Source organism: Ahaetulla prasina, chromosome 1, assembly GCF_028640845.1.
Source record: "Ahaetulla prasina isolate Xishuangbanna chromosome 1, ASM2864084v1, whole genome shotgun sequence".
NCBI lineage: Eukaryota > Metazoa > Chordata > Lepidosauria > Squamata > Colubridae > Ahaetulla > Ahaetulla prasina.
In genome coordinates this window covers 45543851-45568244 of record NC_080539.1, presented here as the reverse complement: position 1 = coordinate 45568244, position 24394 = coordinate 45543851, and the positions used below count along the sequence as shown (strand labels likewise).

The 24394-nt window shown below is 37.9% G+C and overlaps 1 protein-coding gene across 3 annotated transcripts in view; it reads left to right on the top strand.

The window, feature by feature from the left end:
• The window catches only part of ACSS1 (acyl-CoA synthetase short chain family member 1), a 51263-nt gene extending 27108 nt beyond the window's left edge, over nt 1-24155 (top strand). For 2 of the 3 annotated variants that reach the window (XM_058165018.1, XM_058165019.1), the window contains exons 7-14: nt 4389-4526; nt 4876-4968; nt 9502-9614; nt 10884-11010; nt 12648-12775; nt 14658-14721; nt 15303-15421; nt 23356-24154. In XM_058165018.1, coding sequence (XP_058021001.1) covers nt 4389-4526; nt 4876-4968; nt 9502-9614; nt 10884-11010; nt 12648-12775; nt 14658-14721; nt 15303-15421; nt 23356-23532 — 959 coding nt within the window. In that variant the 3' untranslated portion in view covers nt 23533-24154. Of the gene's footprint in view, nt 1-4388; nt 4527-4875; nt 4969-9501; nt 9615-10883; nt 11011-12647; nt 12776-14657; nt 14722-15302; nt 15422-23355 lie in introns of all 3 variants that reach the window. The other variant, XM_058165015.1, reaches the window with a different exon arrangement.
• Nucleotides 24156-24394: the final 239 nt, after the last annotated feature.

Here is a 24394-nt window from a genome sequence, read left to right as displayed (position 1 = left end):
GTAGAAAGTTTTTGGTTAAAGCTTTTAGGATTATGAGAAGAGACCACAGAGTCAGGTAAAGTATTCCAAGCACTGATGATTCTGTTACAGAAGTCATATTTTCTGCAATCTAGATTAAAGCGGTTGACATTAAGTTTAAATCTATTGGTTGCTCTTGTATTATTGCAATTAAAGCTGAAGTAGTCTTTGACAGGAAGGACATTACAATAGATGATTCTATGAGTTAAACTTAGGTCTTGTCGAAGGCTCTTGTCGAGTTCCAAGTTTTCCAAGCCCAGGATTTCAAGTCTAGTGGGATAAGGTATTTTGTTGTTTACAGAGGAATGGAGAACTCTTCTTGTAAAATATTTCTGGACACGTTCAATTGTATTGATGTCAGAGATATGGTGAGGGTTCCAAACAGGTGAGCTGTATTCTAGAATTGGTCTAGCAAATGTTTTATATGCTCTGGTTAGTAGTGTAGTGTTTTTGGAAAAGAAGCTACGCAAGATTAGGTTTACAACTCTTAGAGCCTTTTTTGCTATGTATTTGCAGTGGGCTTTGGCACTTAGATCATTTGACATGAAAACTCCAAGGTCTTTAACAGAGTGGGGGTCATCTGTAAGGTAATGTCCATCAAGCAAGTACTTAGTGTTTGGGTTCTTTTTTCCTATATGTAAGACTGAGCATTTGCTGGTTGAGATTTGGAGTTGCCAAGTTTTAGACCAAGCGGTTAGATGATCAAGGTCTTTTTGAATGATAGATGTATTATCAGTGGTGTTAAATAGTTTGACATCGTCAGCAAAGAGAACACAATTACTTGAGATATGGTCACAAAGATCATTAATGTATAGTATGAAGAGTGTTGGTCCAAGAACGCTGCCTTGAGGAACGCCACTCTTGACAGGAACAGGATTTGATAGAGCATTGCCAATTTTGACCACTTGTTGTCTGTTAGACAGAAAAGCAGATATCCATTTGTGAAGGGGTCCTGAAATGCCATAGGATTTTAGTTTTAGGAGAAGTTTATCGTGTACTACTGAGTCAAAAGCTTTGCAGAAGTCTATGTAGATTGCATCTATTGTTTTGCCTTGATCAAGATTTGTAGTCCATATGTTGGAGAAGTTGTAAGTTGCATGATAATTTTTTCCTGAAACCAAATTGTTTATTGGAGAGTAGGTTGTTTGTTTCTAAGTGTGAGGTAATGTATTGGTTGATGACTGATTCCATGACTTTGCAGGTGACGCAGCATAGAGAGATTGGTCTGTAATTTTCGACTAAGCTGGGGTCTCCTTTTTTGAAGATGGGGATGACTGTGGCCAGTGACCACAGTTTGGGAAGGGAACTGGTAGTGAAAGCTTTATCAAAGATTATGCTTAGGGGTTCTGCTATATTAGTGGAAAGTTTTTTAAGAAGTAGGCACATAGTCCATCGGGTCCAATAGATAGCGATGGTTTTATGTTATGAAGAGCTTTTCCAACATTTTCTTCTGTGAAGTCTATATGAGTTAAGTCATCATGTTCATTGCTGGTACGTTTATGGAATGTCAGATATGTGTCATCGCTGTTAACAAAAACTGAGCCAAAGAATATGTTGAAGAGGTTGGCTTAAACTGTTTCGTCATTGCTTTTCGTCATGTTCTTGTAAAATATTTCTGGACACGTTCAATTGTATTGATGTCAGAAATGTGGTATGGGTTCCAAACAGTTGAACTGTATTCAAGAATTGGTCTAGCAAATGTTTTATATGCTCTGGTTAGTAGTGTAGTGTTTTTGGAGAAGAAGCTACGCAAGATTAGGTTTACAATTTTTAAGGCCTTTTTTGCGATGTAGTTACAGTGGGCTTTGGCACTTAGATCATTTGATATGAAAACTCCAAGATCTTTAACAGGGTGGGGGTCATCAATAAGGTAATGTCCATCAAGCTTGTACTTAGTGTTTAGGTTCTTTTTTCCAATATGTAAGACTGAGCATTTGCTGGTTGAAATTTGGAGTTGCCAAGTTTTAGACCATTCAGATAAAAAATCAAGGTCTTTTTGGAGGATAGCTGTATTGTTGGTGGTATTAAATAGTTCAACATCATCAGCAAAGAAAACACAATTACTTGTAATATGGTCACAGAGATCATTAATGTATAATGTGAAGAGTGTTGGTCCAAGAACGCTGCCTTGGGGAATGCCACTTTTAACAGGAATAGGATTTGATAGAGCATTAACAATTTTGACCACGTGTTGCCTGTTTGATAGAAAAGCTGTTATCCAATTGTGGAGGGATCCTGAGATGCCGTAGGATTTTAGTTTAAGGAGAAGTGTACTACTGAGTCGAAAGCTTTACAGAAGTCTATGTAGATTGCATCTATTGCTTTGCCCTGATCAAGATTTATAGTCCATATGTTTTTGCAGTGAAGAAGTTGTAAATTACATGATTATTTTTTTCTGAAACCAAATTGTTTATTAGAGAGTAGGTTGACCAGGTTTAGATTATTTTATCTAACTGTTGGTATGGTAGCAGCTGTTCCTCATTTCAAAGCCATTCCTTCTGCCCTGTACATCAGGAATCTCCAACCTTGGCAACTTTAAGACTTATGGACTTCAACTCCCAGAATTCTGGGAGTTGAAGTCACAAGTCTTAAAGTTGCCAAGGTTGGAGACCTCTGCTCTACATTAGGGTTCCTTAAACCTCTTAGGCAAGTCAAGGGAAAGAGACTGCTGGTTGGCTGAGGAATTAGTAAAAATTGCATCTCTCCCTAATTTGCTAATAAAAGACTGCTGTGTCAAATAATACAGGTAGTCCTTGATTTACAACCATTTGTTCAATGACTGTTCTAAGTATTCAGCAGTGCTAAAAGACACCCAACAGATGCCTGAAGTTATGGCTGTTGCAGTGTCCCTGTGGTCACCTAGCAGGGGTGAAGCAGGGGTGCTTTAATTGCTGCACCTACTGTACCTGCCCCCCCTCATTTATGCCCTTTTGGCTCCCTGCCCTTTGCTGTCCCAGCTGCTAACTTTTGCCGTATTCTTGCTGTTGCTGTTGCTGCTGCTGACAAGGCATGCCTGGCCTGGCTGCTGGCAGGGCTGTGCTTTTGCTGCAGGAGAAAAAAAAGAAGAAGCCAAAAGCAACCTCAGAGCTGTGATGCCAAAAAAAAAAAAAAGTCACTTTGCGCTGCACACAAAAAAGTGAAAAAACAGCCCCAGATCTGCAGTGCACCAAAAAGCCCTTTGTGGTTTGTTTGTTTTTTTCCTTTTCTCAGCACAAACAGGTATTTTGGTGTCATGGGTTCTGGGCTGCTTTTGGCTGTCTTTATTTAGTAATGTGAAGGGGATTTTGCTACTGCTCTGTGACTACTCTTTGTTTCGTTTTCTTTTGTTTTTGCTTTCTCCAGTCTGATGTTTTCAGCTGCATTAGATGGCAGTGCCATTTTTGGCTTTCTAAAGTCTTCCTTTCATTATGCAGCAGTAGGCCACTTATTTTTCATGACTAAAGATGGAAAATATGGATAGTCAAAGACAGGGCCAGGATACAGCAAATTGTTATGGATGATGCAGCAAGTAGAAAACATCACAAACTATTTTCAATGGAAGCTGTATTGGAAAGATAACATGCAAGGGCCAAAGAGTAAATTTTAGTCTTAGACTGGATTGCACACACCAAACTAAACACCTTATTGCTACACTTTTTAAAAATATAAATGAAGTGCCAAAAGTCCTTACATGGGTCTGATTAAAAAGATGTGTCATCCTTGTATAAATTAGTAAATGAATACTTCAAGCCTAAAGTCTGGATTATATAGAATGTTTAAGATATATTGATTTGCTTCAGCAACTCAAAAATATACATGTTAAACCACTAAGATAAACAAACTATAAAAATACTTACAGCCAAAGTTCAATTTGAACTTTAATCATATTTTTTGGGGGAATTAACAATTAAATTAAAATTCACTCTGACTTGGAAATCTGAGCTCAGTTTGAAGGAGTTTTTTTTTTATTCAATAGGTTTTTAAAGCTATTTTAATGAATAAAAATTAAGCTGTGGGCCATTCCTTGCCACTTGTTTTCTTCCAAGATGTCTCTTCAACTTCCCTCACTAATATTCCCTCAGATCTGCCACCCAAGTATTTTAAGTTTAAGCTTCTTTACTTTCTGAGCCCAGAAAAAAAATCAACCAGATGCTGCCACCTCCTGATACTTCAGAATAATGTGAAACACACACACAAACACAGAATTTTTTCAACCGTATTTAATTGTGATAGTTTTATTTGTCTTTACTATTTGACTCTGAAGATATAAAATAAGGGGGCAGTTGTGTATTTCAAAATGTTAATGTGTTCCAGATATTCATTCTCATTTAATATGAAATATTCTGAGCTTATAAGACTTTAGGAGCTTACTAATATATGGTTATTTTAAGGTCGCTATTGGGAAACTGTGGAGAGATTAAAAATTAACCAATTTTACTGTGCTCCAACTGCATTACGTTTGTTGCTGAAGTATGGTGATGAATATGTGAAGAAATATGACAGATCTTCTCTTACTACTCTTGGATCAGGTGAGAATGGACAAGCTAAATTTTATGTCTATTTAAAATCAAAGAGTTTGCTAGTTTTCTGTGGAAAGGGAACTGAGCTTTTTGCAGGAAACTTATTTTTCTTTTTAGTGATTCTTGCAAAGACCAGGGAAGTCACTCTCTGTTATTTCTTTATGTTATTCTTTTTTTTTATGAAAAGAATTAATAGAGTTGAATAGTGTCAGCTAATCAATCTTCTCTCAGTTTTTTTCTAACAGAATTGGTCATGCCCAGTTTTTTTAAGCAGTCTTCAAGTTAAGTTGCTTTATTGCCAGTTATAAAATATCCTCAATACTATAAATATTATTTATTTTGCTGTTTTGAATTGCAGTGGGAGAACCAATAAATCATGAAGCTTGGCACTGGTACTACAGTGTGGTAGGAGACAAAAGGTGTATCCTTGTGGATACTTGGTGGCAAACAGGTAAATCAACTTGCGAATGAAAAACCACTTTAAACTTAATTGTAAAAAAATTGATTTTTGTAACAGAGTTGTCCGAAGTCTGAAATGTCTTACTTAATTCAGCTGTTTCACCCTAACTTTCACAGTTTTAATTTCAACTTAACTTCGGTGGACCTTATGCTATATTTAAGAGGTTCCTAATGGGGTGTGTGTGTGTGTAAGTATTGTCCCTGCCCCATGTTAGTTTTTTCATTTTGTTTGTTTGAATTTGTAATTTTTGTTTGATAAATAAATAAATAAAAGTAACAGTACCCTGTTTCCTCAAAAATAAGACATCCCCTGATAATAAGCCCAATTGGGCTTTTGAGCGCATGCACTAAAATAAGCCTCCCCCTGAAAATAAGCCCTCCCCCAAAATATTTAAATGCAGAGCTGGAAATCAGGTAAGACTGCAAGAGGAGCTCCACATGCCCCAAAATAATAAGACCACCCTGAAAATAAGGCCAAGCGCTTATTTCAGGGTTCAAAAAATATAAGACAGGGTCTTATTTTCGGGGAAACACAGTATAGCCTGGTTTCAAACATTAAGGTTGCTAAAGATTTTACACATGGATAATTTTAGCATTTTTTCCAAAATAAAACAATTATATGTGTATCTTCTTAACAAATTCTGAATTCATTCAGTTACATTCATGCTATGTATATATACTGAGTTACACTCATGCTACAGTATGTATATATATATACTGAGTATTTGTTTCATTTTGGTTTGAGATCTTCAGTAAAGAAATTGTGTGAAATATATTTTTTAAAATACAAAAACTTGACAAATAGGAATTTCTCAGTCTTGGATTCTAGATAAGTTTATGATACTGCAAAAAGAAATACACGTGTAACTCAAAATAGTTAAAATATGATGCTAAATTTAGCTGTAACATAAAAATAGGCCAAAAAATGTTGCCCTATCTGATCTTGTTTCCTGTAACTGTACTATCTGTAGTAAAGTTTAGATTCTGAAAAATCCTATGTTCATTTTTTTCTGATGACTTCTGTATTTTGAGCATCCGTTCTGTGTATATTTGTATATAATTTGCTTTTGCTCCTTAAAATCTCGCCTCAAGAGCTACCACTGTGTTTCTTTAAGCCTTATTATTCGGAAGTATGGTAGTTTCCTTTTCTTTCTCCCAAACTTCCCTTTTTTTTGCTTTATATCATTCTTGACTTCCCCTCCATTCTTTATTGAGCCATAGTCTGTCTCTTTTCTGCTTTTGGCTAGTGTGTTTGTATGGTATAAGCAGTGGTGGGATTCAAGTAAGTTAACAACCGGTTCTTTGCCCTAATGATTTCTTCCAACAACCAGTTTGCCAAACTGTTCAGAAAGTTAACAACCGGTTCTCCCGAAGTGGTGCGAACTGGCTGAATCCCACCACTGGATATAAATTATTCTATGCAGCAACAGGTGTGGCAAAGAACCAAAATTATTGGACAGTCTTGTGATTTGTAACTGGTTTCAGCTCTGCTTATTTTCATTTCTTTCCTTCTTTTCCCCCCTCCTTCTTGAGCTAACAGAAACTCTTTAAAAATTACACCATCTTCATATAAGCAAACATTTACTTACAGTTCAAATAATAGGAGAAAAACAGTCTGTGTGATCACATACCATGAGAGAAAATGAAGGAATAGTAACAGGGTCAACAAACAGAGCAAGGTTAATAGAATTTTCCAGAACCTCACACTCTCCAAGGGACCACCTAACTTACATATATTAATATGGTATTAGCTGTTACAATTAACCCTTCCCTGTACATGTACAGTTGTTTAGCCCAACATGAATAACAATTTGAAGTCAGTGCAGCTTGAAAAAATTCATAATGTGAAAATACAGTTAAGAATAAGTCCAAAACCATAGTATTCTTTAAATATCAAATGGAAGATTGAAATAAATGTTCAGTCTTTTTAAGCTATCAATCTTGAGATCATATGTTTATATCTCCATGAGGAGAAAATTCCAAAAATATGAGTTCACCATGAAAGAAGTGACAATATGATAGAAGAAGTAGAATTCTCAATGTTGATTCTTGGCAAGCTCACACATGTATAAGTGATCTTAAAACTAATATTACACAACATAGGGTAAATATGCTCAATCGTCAATTTATGAGCTTCATGCTTTAATGTGGCTTTGAAGCCTCTATCATTACTATTGAATTTAATGGCATGGCAGGGTGCCACTTAGTTGTAGCAAAGAAACTCTAGAGTAGGCCTGTCAAACTCCTGCGGGCCAGATGTGTCACACACTGGCCACACCCACGCCCTGTTTAGCAATGGGGGGAAAAGTCCCAATACGTCATGTGACGCCACCGTGACAATGTGAGTTTGACACCCCTGCTCCAGGGAGAAAACTATGGATTTCGTCTTGCAGAATTTGGCAGGTATAAAGAACATTACTCTTTTATAAGAGGTGGGAGGACTTTTTTTATTTGGAAAGAATATGGTAGTTGTCAAAGAGACTAGTCTGGAGAAATTCTTGGCCAATGCCAGAAATGAGCAGGACCACCAGTGTTGTCTATTATATATTCCCCCCTTTTTCTGTTTTTGTCCTTTTTCTTTATGTCTTTGTGACATCTCTTCCTCCAAGACACTGATTATAAAAAAGATGACAGATAATAGTTACCAGAGATCTGAACTGATAATTAAATAGGAGTTTTTTAATTAGGTGAAAGGCTGCATGAAACCCTCTGGCAAGTTACAGATTTTTGAAAGCTGTTCTTAGAGTGATTTTCCAAGAGAAATATTAACTTTCATACATACAATCATTGTATGTACATTGTATACATTGATACAATCAAATACTTGACTCAAAAACACCATTACATTATGCATAATTGCATAGGGAAGGGGGAAATAAATAAATATTGTCATCGTCCCCCTTATTCCTGAAGCAACCATGTTCTAACCCCTTCCGCAAAGTCGAATTACAGATAGTTTTCACTTACCGACAGAAATTGGTCAAGGAACCCTGTCATAAGGGATGTGGTTATAAAATGTGGTGTCACATAACCGCACTGACTTAAAATAGAAGTTGCGGCAGTTCAAGTTATGATTTTTAGGTGAAACTCATGTGGTCAAAGCTTCTTATAGTCATGTAATCACAATTTGTGATCTCCTGCCAGCTTCCTCATTGACTTTGCTTGTTGAAAGCTGGCAATGAAAGTTGCAAGTTGTAATCACATGACTGAGTTGCTGCAAAGCTGTAAGTGTAATGTGGTTGCTGAGCACTTGAATTCTGATCACATGACCCCAGGACGCTACTGCATCAGTTGCTACTACGAATGATAGTCATAGATCCCCCTTGTTTGCTCTCATTGTAACTTCAAATGGTTGCTGAACAAGTGGATATTCAACTAGGACTACTTGTAATATTACAAGATTGCTTTTCCAGAAATAATCATCTTATTTTCTGGAAACACTTCCATTCAAGTTCCCCATATAACATCATAATGTTGGTCTTTCTAGCTGAATCAGTTAATGTTATGTTTTCTCAAAAGCTGACCACTTGATACAAAAACAAAGGCAACTACTTGTGAGATTTATTATTTTCTGGGGATATGAATAACAATAACAATAATTCTTCAGAGAATTTGCAAGTATATTGATTTATTACCTAGTGTTAGGCCAGTGGTATATCTTATGTTTGGTTTAAAAATAGCATAATTATTGCAGCTTATCTTTCTTAAACATAGCTCTTGGAAGTAGTGATATGCCACAAATAATCAACTCAAACATGCATAAAGATTAGCAAATCAGGCTTTGCAAATATATTTGAAAGCATTTGAGTGGATAAGAGGAAGGGAGATTATGGGAGAGGTGGGGGAAATTCACTATGCAGATTCTTGTGTATAAATATATTTTAAAAGTGTGATCAGGCTTAGTGTAATAGCATCATTCTCAAATCCAGTATCCCTATAAAGCTTGATCACATTCTAGAAATCAAGACTGGTGACCTTCTGTATGAAAAGCTTCGTGATTGATCTCTGAATTGTGGTCTGTTAGGTCCACAGGCAAAGAAACTTGGATTTGTGTGCCTATGGGGTTGCTTTATTATATAAAATTAAAGTCTTAACGTTTTACACTTTTAGTCTTAATCTTAATTTTGTGTTTGCATTTATTTTCTACTTATTCTTTTAGTACCCATATTAATCTAGGATGTAACTATAAATTCAAACTACTCATATCTAGTAAGTAGATAGTCTCATAAACCGCTTTTAAGCCAACAGTTTGAAGTGTTATCAAAACAAGGCAAGGAAATATATTCCATGATTTCCTTGCATTTCTATCATTTGCTGCTGAAATTACTTGCTAAGTGCATCTAATTGTGTTGAACATAATCAGCTTAGGACTTTGTGGGGGTAAAATAAGGAGTTCCGGGTACTTTTTTTTAATGGAAAATGAAGCTGCCCTCAGTCCAGAAATGTTGCTTTACACTCATTTAATTCCAGAAACCAGAGATTGCATTCATTTTTAGTGGTGTTTCTTCCTCATTTATCATTCCAGAAACTGGTGGCATTTGCATTGCTCCTCGGCCTTCAGAAGAAGGAGCTGAGATCATTCCAGCTATAGCAATGCGGCCTTTCTATGGAATTACCCCAGTGCTAATGGACGAGAATGTAAGCTAAAATATTGAAAAATTCTGGATTTTGAAAATACATTTAATTGAAAATAGCGGGAGAGGAGAATGATCTGAATGGTTCCTTAAGTACTAAGCATTTTAAAGAATATTTTAAAACATTTAATAACGTTCAAAAATGTAATTATTAGACTGCTGATAGTTGTAGAAGCTAAAGTCCAGAACAGCTTTGAAAATTTTTTAGAGAGAGTTAGTCCACTTAATCATACCTTCTTTTGGTAAGGAGGGTCTTACAAGAATCAATAGGCAACTTTTAGAGAGTAGCTTGAAGGACCAGCATTATTCTGAAGTCTCAGGCAGGAAAGGGTCAGAAAAGGAAAGAGCTGGAATTTTTGCCATATGGATAAAAACATCAAGAAAGAAATAGTTACACATTCCAAGAGAACTAATATGAAATACGTGTCCTGCTGTCTATGAAATCTAAACCAGTTTTCTAAAATAAACCATGATAGAAAAATCACTGACTTGTGTGGAATCAGAATGTATATTTGTCTCAGAATGTTCCCTAAACCTTAAAAACCGTAAATGTTAACCTGTGAGTAATGTAACTGTTAGGGATAACAGATAATATAGCATTATTCGTTCCTATTTAATTGTTATACTGGTTCTGTATTGATTTATATAGATAACATTTTAATTCTTAATGCTAGCAAAATTAATTACAAATAAGAGCCAGCCTTATATCAGAACAGCTGGGATGCTAGTGGAATTCACTATCCCATGGCATGATATAAAATAAATTTTGAAGAGGTGAGTGGTCAGGAAAGAGGCCCCTCAGAAAGGAAGCTTTGTGCTTGTCAGTTCTAAATGCCCATTCTTTCCCTTCTATCCAACACAAAAATATTTTTTATTCATACAAGGAGTCCTTGTTTAGCAACCACAATCAGGACCGGCAACTTGGTTGCTAAGTGAAGTGGTTTCTAATTGAAACTCTGACTGTGCTTACTTCAGCTTTTTTACTTCTATCTTATTTCAGCTTTCCTTTGCTTTACAGATTTGCAAAGATCATAAATGCAAGGATTGGTCATGTTACTTTTTTATCACTGGTGTGACTGCAAATAATTGCTAAAACAATGCAGTCACTCAACAAGGACTACTTGTGCTTGCAGGCAAATTGAGTTCATTTCTTTATCACGTGTTTGATCAAACTGTTAATGGAAAAAATAAATATGAAATTAAATTCAATTTCTGGGGAAATTCTCTTTTATTGATTGATTGAGAGAAGTGTTTTTTTTACTTGATTTCCTAGGGAAAAGTTTTAGAAGGCAATGATACCTCTGGTGCTCTCTGCATTGCACAACCCTGGCCTGGTATAGCACGGACTATCTATGAAGACCATCAGCGTTTTGTAGAAGCTTATTTCAAAGCTTATCCAGGTGAGAATGATGAAAATGTTGGTAGAAGTAAAGCACTGAAGTGGATGTTATATATGAAGCACAGTTTTTAGTACAGTTTTTTTTATTATTATTATTATTTGAATTTATATCCCACTCTTCTCCGAAGACTCAGGGCGGCTTACACTGTGTTAAGCAATAGTCTCATCCATTTGTATATTATATACAAAGTCAACTTTTATTGCCCCCAACAATCTGGGTCCTCATTTTACCTACCTTATAAAGGATGGAAGGCTGAGTCAACCTTGGGCCTGGTAGGACTTGAACTTGCAGTAATTGCAAGCAGCTGTGTTAATAACAGACAGACTTAGTCTGCTGAGTCACCAGAGGCCCCTAGTGACAATATTGTTACGTTATACTTTCTTTCCAGCATTTAAAAATAGTGCAGCAACAGTCTGTACACCAGAGAAGTATTCATGCACACTTCTACATGCATAACATGTTGATTGACATGAACATTCTGAAAAATCTTTGCTAATTTTCTTACTTTATAATTCATATGGACCTGAATGCTAAATTATAAAAATGAACTGAATTCCAAAAGAGTTGCAGTAGATTAATAATATAGGTGTTCCTTGGTTAACAACCTCTTGTTTATTGACCATTTGAATTTGCAATGGTATTGTACAAGCAGTTCTTATGACTGATCCTTGAAATTCTGGTTGTTAAACTACTGCCACTGTAACATGATTGCAATCTGGGCACTTGGCAACTGGCCTGGATTTCCAACTGTTACAGCATCCTGCAGTCACATGATTGCAATCTGTGACCTTCCCTCCTGATTCTCCCAAGCAAAATCAGTGAGAAAGCTGGCAGGAAATTGGAAATCAGAGTCAAATGAAGTCCTCATTTAACAGTAACTGGGGACTGCTGGAATTCCTATTGCTAAGCAGCACAGTCACATGATATTATATTTTCCAACTGCACTACTTAGTGATGGAAATTCCAATCCCAGTTACTGTGTTAAGTGAAGACTAATAGAATAGAATATAATTCTTTATTGGCCAAGTGTGATTGGACACACAAGGAATTTGTCTTGGTACATATGCTCTCAGTGTACATAAAAGAAAAGATACATTTGTCAAGAATCATGAGTCTCCATGGAAGTTGACACATATCCTGGCTTCTCAACATTGTACACAATGGACTGATCCATCATTGCCTTTCTTGTCTCAGTTATATTTTACACTTTAAAAATACTTCAATTTAAGAAAAACAGAAAGCCAGCATGCTGCAGAATAAAGTCTGGCACCCAACACTGTCTTTTATTTTCAAGAATCTGAAGTGATAACACTGAGCAAAGACCCTATTACAGCAGAATCAATTTCTGCAAAGCACCTGAATTCCACTCACAGAATTCCCTGATTCATTACACACATTTTCATATAATGCATATCTTGTTAAATGTTTGTTTCATGCTCTGACAAATTAATAGATGTGTATTATAAAAGCAGTGTGCTATGTTCTCCTGTTATAATGGCATATTGATGAGTTGTGATATGCAATATACATACATTACTTTCCCACAGAGATAATGAACTATGTCGGTTCAGGGTATTTTTCTCTTCACAAAAAGTGAACATCTATGTTTACTGATACTAAATTTGTTATTGCCACAGGGTATTATTTCACAGGAGATGCTGCTTATAGAACTAAGGAAGGATATTATCAGCTAACAGGGCGAATGGATGATGTCCTAAACATCAGTGGGCACAGGCTTGGAACTGCAGAAATTGAAGATGCCATGGTAATTTCTGAGTCAAAAAAAGTGTAGACTCCAATAATTTATTCTTGTAAATTAATTGAAACATAGATATTTAGAACAATGAGAAGATTTGAATGGCTGGCTCCCATGGTTAATTTAGATTTGATTGTAGCATTGTCCTTTTGCATATTTAAATCATTATGAATTAGTAATCACAGATGGGTTCTTTATCTGATATTAACTGAAATACAGTATATACAGTGGAAATGGTTCATCAACTTAGTCAGGTTTCTTTACGTTATGCAAGATGAAAGCCTAGTTTTCAAAACAAGTTGTATGTAGATCTGTATCTACCAAAACTGTGACAGACTACAAGGCAGGACATATTTCTACAGGAGTTTTTGATATGTGAATTTCATTTATAGTGACATCAGAGGTCTATGGTCATAGATTTATCACCTTATTTATGAGCTTGTATTACACGCATATATGATTGCATGCATATATATGAATCTGGCTCAGTTCATAAATATTTTTCAAAAGCTTTCATGTTATGCCAGGAACAATGCCTAGTTTTTTTTACTAATTTTTTTAAAAATTTAAATTGATTTCAAAAGAGGATAAAATACAAATAAAAACAAGAACAAAGAATAACAAAAACTACAAAAATAGTAACAACACTGGGTAAAAAGAAAAAAGTATACATAACAGTTATACAAGTAACGCTAAACATACAACATCCATCTTAACTGAATGTTGATTACAACTGAAACAAGTCTAATAGACTCCCCTCTTATTCGAGGGATATACAATGGTTGTAAAATTTCCCATTTATACTTACTAAGTTACTATTTTAAATCAGTCTCTTAACAAATATCCCAGATATAAAACTCTGTTGTCTATCAATCAAATTGACTCCAGTCTCTGTTCACTATAAAAAAGCTACTAACTAGTAACCCAAAAGTTACATTAATCTCCAAAGCCCTCTATTAACAGTTGTTGTATTTAACACACAGAAACTCTACAAATGGTCTCCAATCTTTTATAAACGTGTCCAAACCATAGTCTCTAATTAGCACAGTTAATTTCACTATCTCTGCCAGTTCGGTCAATTTCAGGATCCATTCTTCAAGTTTCAGTATTTGGCATATACTTATTTGACCATCTTTGTGGCAGTCACTACATACAAAAATTTATTATTTATTTATTATTTATTTATTTATTCGTACTTTTATACCGCCCTATCTCCCTAAGGACTCAGGGCGGTGTACAGCCATATAAAAACACATAAATATACAAAGTAAAACATTCATCTAAAAAACTTATTATAAAGGCCAAATATTTAAAATAAACATATAAATGATAAAACCCAATTTAAAACCAAATCTAAAATTTAGTCATTTAAAAATTTAAAACCCTAGTCCAGTCCTGCGCAAATGAATAGATGTGTCTTAAGCTCGCGGCGGAAGGTCCGAAGGTCAGGAAGTTGACGAAGTCCTGGGGGAAGCTCGTTCCAGAGGGTGGGAGCCCCCACAGAAAAGGCCCTTCCCCTGGGCATCGCCAGTCGGCACTGCCTGGCCGACGGCACCCTGAGGAGTCCCTCCCTGTGAGAGCGCACGGGTCGGTGGGAGGCATTCGGTGGCAGCAGACGGTCCCGTAAGTAACCCGGCCCTATGCCATGGAGCGCTTTGAAGATCATTACCAGAACCTTGAAGCGCACCCGGAAAACCACAGGCAGCCAGTGCAGTCTGCGCAGGAGAGGTGTTACGTGGGATGCCCCAAATTGTTTTTCAATCAGTTTATCCATAATACCTAGAAGAAAGTTTTCAGGTTTCATTACTATTTGTGTGTTAAGTATTTTTTTGCATAACCATTACTATATTTATCAGTTTACTATTTCTTTCCAAATCATCTTTTTCAAAAGGATGAACATCCTGCAATTCCAGAAACAGCTGTGATTAGCTATCCCCATGATATCAAAGGGGAAGGTAAGTGACTAAAATGTTTTAAAATAAGTACGAAAACATTTATTTGTATATTAAATAATTGCTTTGTTGATGTCAGGACTTTTAATGATACAATTGAAAAGTAGAAAATAAACAAGAATGTTTGGCAGAAACTGATCCTTGAATAATTACTTTTTTCAAAGCATATACGCAACAGTATTATAATGTGTTACATGCATGGAAACTATTGTTAAGGAATGTAATTTAAGTTTAAAATTTTGAAACCGCTACAGCAATCAAAATAATTGTAGTACTGTAGTTGCATTACTTTTATTTTTTCCTTTATTTTTTCCCCATGTCAATCTTTTTATTAATTTATATAATATAAAATAGAAAAATAGAAAAGCAAATAGGTAACTAGTATCAATATATAGTAAATGTGAGTTGAGAAACAAAGCCAGTTTGGTGTAGTGGTTAAAATGCTGACCTAGAAGCCAGGAGACTATGAGTTCTGGTCCTTGTATGCTTTAGGCATAAAAGCCAATGGCTTTATAAATTATTTTATAAATTAATAAAGGTGGAGTAAAAAAATATTAAATAGTAAATGTATTCCTTTTTTCCAGTTGCATTAGCTTTCATAGTGTTAAAAGATGACATGGAAGATAAAGATACAATTATCAAAGAAGTGAAGACAATAGTTGCCACCAAGATAGCAAAATATGCTGTTCCTGAACATATTATGGTAAGTATTTAAATATTGCATATGTTTTTAATAAGGACATATGCCTGAAAAGAATATCTGCATTGTTTGTGGAATATGGCCAAGGAATTTCAGCTAGTGGGATCCAGGAGAAGATCCAGGAGAAGAATCAAGATCATGTGATGTGTTAATACCACTTTATAATCCTTGGTAAGGCCACACTTGGAATATTGCATTCAGTTTTGGTCGCCACGATGTAAAAAAGATGTTGAGACTCTAGAAAGAGTGCAGAGAAGAGCAACAAAGATGATTAGGGGACTGGAGGCTAAAACATATGAAGAACGGTTGCAGGAACTCGGTATGCCTAGTTTAATGAAAAGAAGGACTAGGGGAGACATGATAGCAGTGTTCCAATATCTCAGGGGTTGCCACAATGAAGAGGGAGAAACTATTCTCCAAAGCACCTGAGGGTAGAACAAGAAGCAATGGGTGGAAACTAATTAAGGAGAGATGCAACTTAGAACTAAGGAGAAATTTGCTGACAGTTAGAACAATTAATCAGTGGAACAACTTGCCTGCAGAAGTTGTAAATGCTCCAACACTGGAAATCTTTAAGAAAATGTTGGATAACCATTTGTCTGAAATGGTGTAGGGTTTCCTGCCTGGGCAGGGGTTGGACAAGAAGACCTCCAAAGTCCCTTCCAACTCTGTTATTATTATTATATCATTTTCTGCTGTGGAAGTGAGATCTGCCTCCTCCCTTCTAGTCTTCCAGAAGGGCCTTAAAATCTGACTCTGTCAATTGGCTTGGGGCCCCAATAAGGGTCTGCTATGCTGGAGGTGGGTTGGTTGAGTGAAAGACAAAAGCCCACTCCCATTCCATCCATGGTATTTAATAGTTTATTTACTAGTTTATTTATTATTTTTAATGTGATTATATTTATGCTTTCATGCCATTGTAAGCTACCAAAGTCACTTTGGATGGTGAGATGGATGGCAAATAAATGTAATAAAAATATTTAATATTAAACAATGATTGTTTTATATAATCATTGCCAGTTCAGATGGAAAGACTTTATTTATTTATTTTTTTCAGTCTTGTCTTTCTCTTTTTTTTTCCTGCCAGTTTTTAATTTTTTATAAAAATGTCAAAGCAATGCATGAACAGTGTGGCACCTGGGCGCCATACATCCCAATACAAATGCAATTGATCAAATTAAACATAATTATTACATCCAATCAACTTACATATTTCTAATAACAATACACATCTATGTTAGATTGCAGTCTATCATTATTCAATTATTCCCGATTTTCTCATTATTACTTTCATTTTGTAAAATAAAAATGTATACATTAATATTCTCCTTATTTCTTTCACTTATTCTAACTTTTAATCATATCACCCTTTATTAAGAAATTTTTTCTTTCTTTCCTGTCTAACTTCTAATCATGTCACCTGCCTAAAGAGAAAAAGAGAGAGAGAGAGAGAAGTAAAAGCAACTCAGAACAACAACAAAAAGAGGAATCATCCATCCATCATATCTTGCCTGCTTCATACTTTAATTGCTATGCTTTAAAAGGAAGAGAGGAAAAAGGAAAAGCGAAACAGTCCAACAATAAACAAGAAAAACATCTACCCATCGTCTCTTGCCCACTTCAGTACTTTAGTTGCTATGCTTTTTTTTCTCACTTGCCTCCCAAATTCCTCTCTTGAATCTCCATCTATGTCTATTTCTTGGATGTCCAATCTAGGTGTTCCCCCTACCTCTGCCCTCTTCCACTGGCGAGTTTCTAAAATTTCTACCCACACCCCTGCCTCCATTTCAAATATGTCTTCCAACTCTCTTATATGTTTTCCCCCTGGTTTAATTCATCAACCACTATTATTTTCATTATTATCTCCTCTTTGTCTTCTTCCTTCTTCCTTTCTTTTTTTGACTCTTACCTTTCCTGGGCATCTTGGTCTGTGCTCATCATCTCTTATATAGTATTTCCCATTTTTTCCATAATCTCCTTAAATCCTTTATCCATTATATCTTTTGTATTTTGAAAGAGTAAATCCATCTCCTGTAAAATTCCACTCATTTCTTCCTTTTTAAGTATCTTATTTTGTTTTTTAAAAGAAATTGACTTTTATCCAACAGTCCAAGAACTATTAATTCAGTCTTTAAATTGCCCTTCAGGGAGTACTTTAGTCCCAATTCTTTATATCTCATAGGTTAACAATCAGTTCCATTTAAGTAGTCCCAGAGGTTATCAAAGCCCCTTTATATCCTCTACAAATTCTAATATAATATTCAAATGTCTCTTTAATTGAATCACTTCCTCATTTTCATATTGGGATCTCCAGTATTCATAGGGTAGCTAAAAATAATCCAACTTTCATTGTCTTTCATATAAGTAGAAGGCTTGTAATTTTCCTTTTTGTCAGCAGGTGGCACTTTCCACTTAGATTTATTTATTTATTTTTATTTATTTGATCATATTTATATACCGCCCTATCTCCCGAAGGACTCAGGGCGGTTTACAGGCACTTAAAAACACATAAATACAATATAAAAGCAATTAAAAAACTTATTCTAAAAGCCCAATAATTAAAAATATAGAAATAAAACCCAATTTAAAACCCATAAATTTAAAATCTAACTCAGTCCTGCGCAATTAAATAAGTATGTTTTAAGCCCGCGGCGGAAGGTCAGAAGGTCCGAAAGCTGACGAAGTCCGGGGGGTAGTTCGTTCCAGAGGGTGGGAGCCCCCACAGAGAAGGCCCTTCCCCTGGGCGTCGCCAGACGACATTGCCTCGCTGACGGCACCCTGAGGAGTCCCTCTCATGAGAGCGCACGGTCGGTGAGAGGTATTCGGTAGCAGTAGGCGGTCCCGTAAATAACCCGGCCCTATGCCATGGGCGCTTTAAAGGTGGTCACCAAAACCTTGAAGCGCACCGGAAGGCCACAGGTAGCCAGTGCAGTCTGCGCAGGATGGGTGTTATGCAGGAGCCACGGGGCTCCATCTATCACCAGCGCAGCCGCATTCTGGACTAACTGTAGCCTCCGGATGCCCTTCAAGGGAGCCCCATGTAGAGAGCATTGCAGTAATCCAGGCGAGGCGTCACGAGTGCGTGGTGACCGTGCATAGGGCATCCCGGTCCAGAAAGGCGCAACTGGCGTACCAGGCGAACCTGGTAGAACGCTCTCCTGGAGGCGGCCGTCAAATGATCTTCTAGAGACAGCCGTTCATCCAGGAGGCGCCTAAGTTGCGCACCTTCCATCGGGCCAATGACTCGCCACCGATGGTCAGCCGCGGTTAGCTGACTGTACCGGGATGCCGCATCCACAGCCACTCTGTCTTGGAGGATTGAGCTTGAGCCTGTTTCTCCCCATCCAGACCCGTCGGCCTCCAGACACGGGACAGCACTTCGATAGCTTCGCTGGGGTGGTCCGTGGAAAAGTACAGCTGGGTGTCATCCGCATACAGCTGGTACTTCACACGAAACCACTGATGATCTCACCCAGCGGCTTCATGTAGATGTTAAACAGAAGGCGAGAGGATCGACCCCTGCGGCACCCACAAGTGAGGCGCCTCGGGGCCGACCTCTGCCCCTGTCAACACCGACTGCGACGGTCGGAGAGATAGGAGGAGAACCACCGATAAACGGTGCCTCCACTCCCAATCCCTCCAACCGCGCAGCAGGATACCATGGTCGATGGTATCGAAAGCCGCTGAGAGGTCTAATAGGACCAGGGCAGAGGAACAACCCCTATCCCTGGCCCTCCAGAGATCATCCACCAACGCGACCAAAGCCGTCTCCGTGCTGTAACCGGGCGGAAACCGGACTGGAGCAGGTCTAGATAGACAGTTTCATCCAGGTGCAAGGAAACTGATATGCCACCATACTCTCTACAACCTTCGCCAAGCGAAGGTTGGAGACCGGACGATAATTACCTAAAACAGCCGGGTCCAGGGAAGGCTTTAAGGAGGGCCTCACCACCGCCTCTTTCAAGGCGGCCGGAAGACACCCTCCACCAAAGAAGCGGTCGTAATCGCCTGGAGCCAGCCTCGTGTCACCTCCTGGTGGCCAGCACCAGCCAGGAGGGGCACGGGTCCAGTAAACACGTGGTGGCATTCAACCTACCCAACAACCTGTCCATGTCCTCGGAGCCACAGGGTCAAACTCATCCCAAACAATGTCACCAAGACCACCTCAGCGCCTCACCTGAGTCACCGCAATTTTGGTCCAACCCGTCCCAAGTTGAACGATTTTATCGTATAGATAACCGTTAAACTCCTCAGCACGTCCCTGCAGCGGGTCATCCGCTCCCCTGGTGAAGGAGGGAACGAGTCACCCAAACAGGGCGGCTGGGCGGTTATCTGCCGACGCAATGAGGGAGGAGGCGAGCAACGCCGCTTCCCTCAATGCCACTAGGTAAGTCCTAGTATAGGACTTCACTAGTGTCGATCAGCCTCTGAGCAGCTAGACCTCCAGGAACTCTCTAGGCGTCTTCTCCGGCGCTTCATCCCCTCAGCTCCTCGGAGAACCAAGGGCGGTTGGGACCTGCGCGGGTCAGAGGCCGCAGAGGCACGACACGATCTAAGGCCCCGCCGCGCCCGCTCCCAGGCCGCAACAAGTTCCTCAGGCGTGCCGTGAGCCAGACCCTCAGGAAATGGCCCAAGCTCCGTCCGGAACCTCTCCGGGTCCATCAGGCGCCTGGGACGGAACCAACGATCGCTCTGTCTCCCTGCGGTGTTGGATGGCGGTCAGAAAGTCCAGGCGAAGGAGAGAGTGATCTGACCATGACAAAGGTTCAATGACTATTTCCTTTAAGTCCAGATCTCTCAACCACTGACCAGAGACAAAAATCAGATCGAGTGTACCACCCCCAATGTGGGTAGGGCCATCAACTACTTGAGTCAGGTCCAAGGCCGTCATGGAGGCCGTGAACTCCCGAGCTGCTGTCGATGACGAGCCGGAAGATGGCAGGTTAAAATCCCCCATGACTAAAAGTCTGGGGGTCTCAACTGCCACCCCAGCAAGCACCTCCAGGAGCTCGGGCAGGGCAGCTGTCACGCAGCAAGGAGCCAGGTACGTGACCAGCAAGCCCATCTGACATCTATGGCCCCACTTCACAAAGAGGGATTCACACCCGGCAATCTGAGGTACAGTGGTCTCCCTCGGCTCCAGACTCTCTCTATTTCAGTATTTCAGTTTACTAGTCCATCTTCATTTCATTTCATTTCCAGTTAGGTATTTCTTTGGAATGCCCCTAAAATGCTTAGACATCGCTTTAACACATGATTCTGAGCAAATGATTCTGAATTACTTCTTGGGTTAGGTTTAAAGCAAAAGAAAAATCCTCTCCTCCAGTTCCAATATGGTTCACCTTCTTCTCTCCATCACCAGTCTTTGCTGTTGTTCTTTGGTTGTCCCAGCTTTGTAGCAGCCATCTTTAGGCTGCTTCTTCTTCTTCTTGTCGTAGCTGAGAGGGAGAAAAAACCCCAGGCCGGATAGGAGAGCTGCTAATCTCCCCAACCTTACAGGGTTCTCCTCTTTGCTTCACCACCCCTACAGTGTGGTTTTTGGCTCCCTCTGCAGCCCACAAACAGGAAGAATTCAGCACAGAGAATGCCCATTCATCTGTGTCTGTACCACAGCAACCTCAACTGGAAGTTCTCTTTTTAAAATCTTTTAGAAAGCCATGGTTTCTTGTAATGAAAATCTATTATCACTTTTGAGTAGAGGTAATAGGTAGCCTCCTCTCCCTTCTGGGTATATTTAAATATGGGACATGGAAATACTGATGAACAATAGCAACTATACCCAAGAGAGAGGCAGATGATTTGAGGGATAGCATAGAATTCTGTAGTTGTAGTTAATTTTATAATTGGGATGCAGTGGCTCAATGGCTAAGATACTGAGCTTGTCAATGGAAAGGTTGGCAGTTCAGGGGTTTGACGCCCTAGTGCCATGTAATGGAGTGAGCTCCCGTTACTTGTCCCAGTTTCTGCCAACCTAGCAGTTCAAAAGCAGGTAAAAAATGCAAGTAGAAAAATAGGGACCACCTTTGGTGGGAAGGTAACAGTGTTCCGTGTGCCTTTGCTGTTTAGTCATGCCGGCCACATGACCACGAAGACGTCTTTGGACAGCGCTGGGTCTTCGGCTTTGAAACGGAGATGAGCACTGCCCCCTAGAGTCGGGAACAATTAGCACATATGTGCGAGGGGAACCTTTACCTTTACCTAATTAATTTTATAGTTTGGGGAGGCCTGTGCTGACAGAGTAACTGCAGAATCTCTATTCCAATACAGATTTTAGTTAATATGTGATCTTTATTCCAAAATGCAAATAAAGCATTTAAATGTTGTTCCTTTGAACATTTTTGAAATAGAAAACTATGTTTTCCCAGTGTGTCTGAACCACAACAGTGTCTTCAGCTATAAAACAATTTACCTTTAAAAAGTGCACCACAAATAAGGATGATATGGATATGGTAGAAATTATGGCTTTTATTTGCACAGATGTCTTACTATCAAGGATCTAGGTTGAGGGTGGGGACTGCGAAGATGGTAAAGTTAATCAGGGGGGATAAAAATCAATGATTTAATTTTTTTAAATGATTTTTTTAATTTAAATCAGATTTTTTTGATTTTTATTAAATTTATTTTAATAAAATGGTTTTGGAGTAAAAATCTATCTAAAGGTAGTTTCCTATTTAAGATACATTAATAATTTAGTTTATTTAGTTTACAGAGATGACAATTGCTGTTTAAAAATTATGATTTAGATCAAGTTGATTTAAATCAAGCCTTTTTACTAGTGATTTAAATCATGATTTAAATTGATTTGGTTTAAATTAAATCCACCCTGGTGTTAATCATGAGATTGCAATTGCCATCATGATCTTTTTGATATCCCCCCCCACTCCGCAAGAATGTCAACCTCAGTTGTTTTGCGACCCTGTAACAGTAATTACTTTTCCTTAGCTTGGAAAAGAGTTTGACTTCTAGAATTCTTATGGTTTTATTTCTTTGCTTTGCTTAAATTACATGAAGCTTCCCATCTCTCATTCGTGTAGTGAAGGATGCACTGTAAATACTTACAATTGCCAACATTTCACCTTAGGGTATTGTACTTCACTAACTTGGGGCATTATCATGGTCTTCTCAGGTGAAGAGAAAGACCAGGAAAAGGTAACTAGTAGTAACTAATATTTTATTTTGTAATAGCTATTCTAAAACAATGGCCTATATCCCTAGCTTGGACCCAGGAGACTATGACTGAGACCAGAAGCTTCCTCTACTTAGTGCTTGAGAATGCTGATGTCCAAGAATAAAAATGAAAAAACAGAGCTATAACTGGTGTTTAAAATGCCAAGCTTGATCTGAAGGCCAGCAGTGTTCAACTAGGCTAGAGACTTCTGGTATTTAGGGAGCAATCTGCCTATGGTAATGCTGATTCAACAGAATCCCTGCTACAAGAACACCCTCTTATTTGCTTTGCCTCTTGATTTGAGAGTTTGTATACTTTTTAAAGATTTTTTTTTAATAAACTTAATTTTGTGTTAGGACTTCATGATTAGCTTCATGGATTTATGACAGTAACAATCTAACTTGTTTAGGTAGGAGGCCCTATTTGAGGCTTTGGTAGCCTTCTTTACTTACTTTTAATAGGGATTCTTCAGTTGGTCATCTGTAAATTCACTCATCCATCCTGCCTTCACCTAAGTCAGTTAATGAGTATTCCTTTTTTTCAAAGGCTAATGTGAAGATCTTAGGAAGGCTGAACAGAGGAATGAGCAGTTGGGGTAGGGGCTGTTTACCTTGATAATTTTGAAAGGGTCCACATTCCACAATATTCTGCGTAGACACATTTATTCATGTAAGTGTAGAAGAAAAACTCAAGGAAGTAGCTATTTAGATATTTAGCTATCTTTATTTAAAGTAATACTATTTATAATAATTTTTTATTTCTCAAACAGGTAGTAAAACGTCTTCCTAAAACTAGATCAGGAAAAATCATGAGAAGATTGCTACGGAGAATAGTGACTGATAATATTAGCGATATGGGAGATATCACAACACTAGATGATCCCAGTGTCATAGAGGAAATACTTGAAACGTGTAAGAAATACAAACTTAAGCATCCTACTCTATGATGAATGGACTATTGTGAAGATGAGTTCTGTTAAGAAGCTGAAGGAACAAAAGGAACGATTAGATTTATTCTTGATACATTAAAGAGCTATACTTATTCATATAAAATAAAATAAAAAATCCTGAAAAGAATGTGCATTGTAACAGTTTACCTCTTGCTATACTGAATTTATATTTTCTTTTCTTTGAAAGCATGAAAAAATAATTTTCAAACTGCTGTTTAAGACATGTTCTGCCTTTGTTAAACAGAGTGTGGAAACTTAAAGAGTAAGTTTGCATTTAGCCTTAATATTTTTGCCACCAATATATAAAACATTGTTTTAAAATCAGTCTTACTGTACTTTTTCCCTAATTTTACCTTATCAGATGAACTGAAACGCTCCGTATTTTTAAATTGTGAATTTCTTTTAAAAATCACACACAATGACCATTTTTAAATACTATATGAATTTCATTTTACATAATTGAAAGCCAAATGAAATTCAAAACTGTTTATCAATACTTATAGTTATGTATAATGTGTGGGAAGTTATGTTTTACTACAGTTGGACAAATTGAATTGTTATAATGCTGCATTGGCATATAATTATGAACAGGCATATAGTATTCTTTATTAAACATGTATATTTTTAGTTTTTATCCTTTTTTTTCATATATTACTCAAGGCAGTAAACACACCACTCCTTTGTCTGTCTATTTTCCCCCATAGCAAAAACAAGCGAGTAAGTTGGGCTGAGAGTGAGTGGCCCAAAGTCACTCAGTTTTTCATGCCCAAGGTGGGTTCACAGCCTCCTGCTTGCTAGGCCAGCACCTTAACCACTATACCAGATTGGCTCTCTTTTATGCATCTAGATATTGCTGATA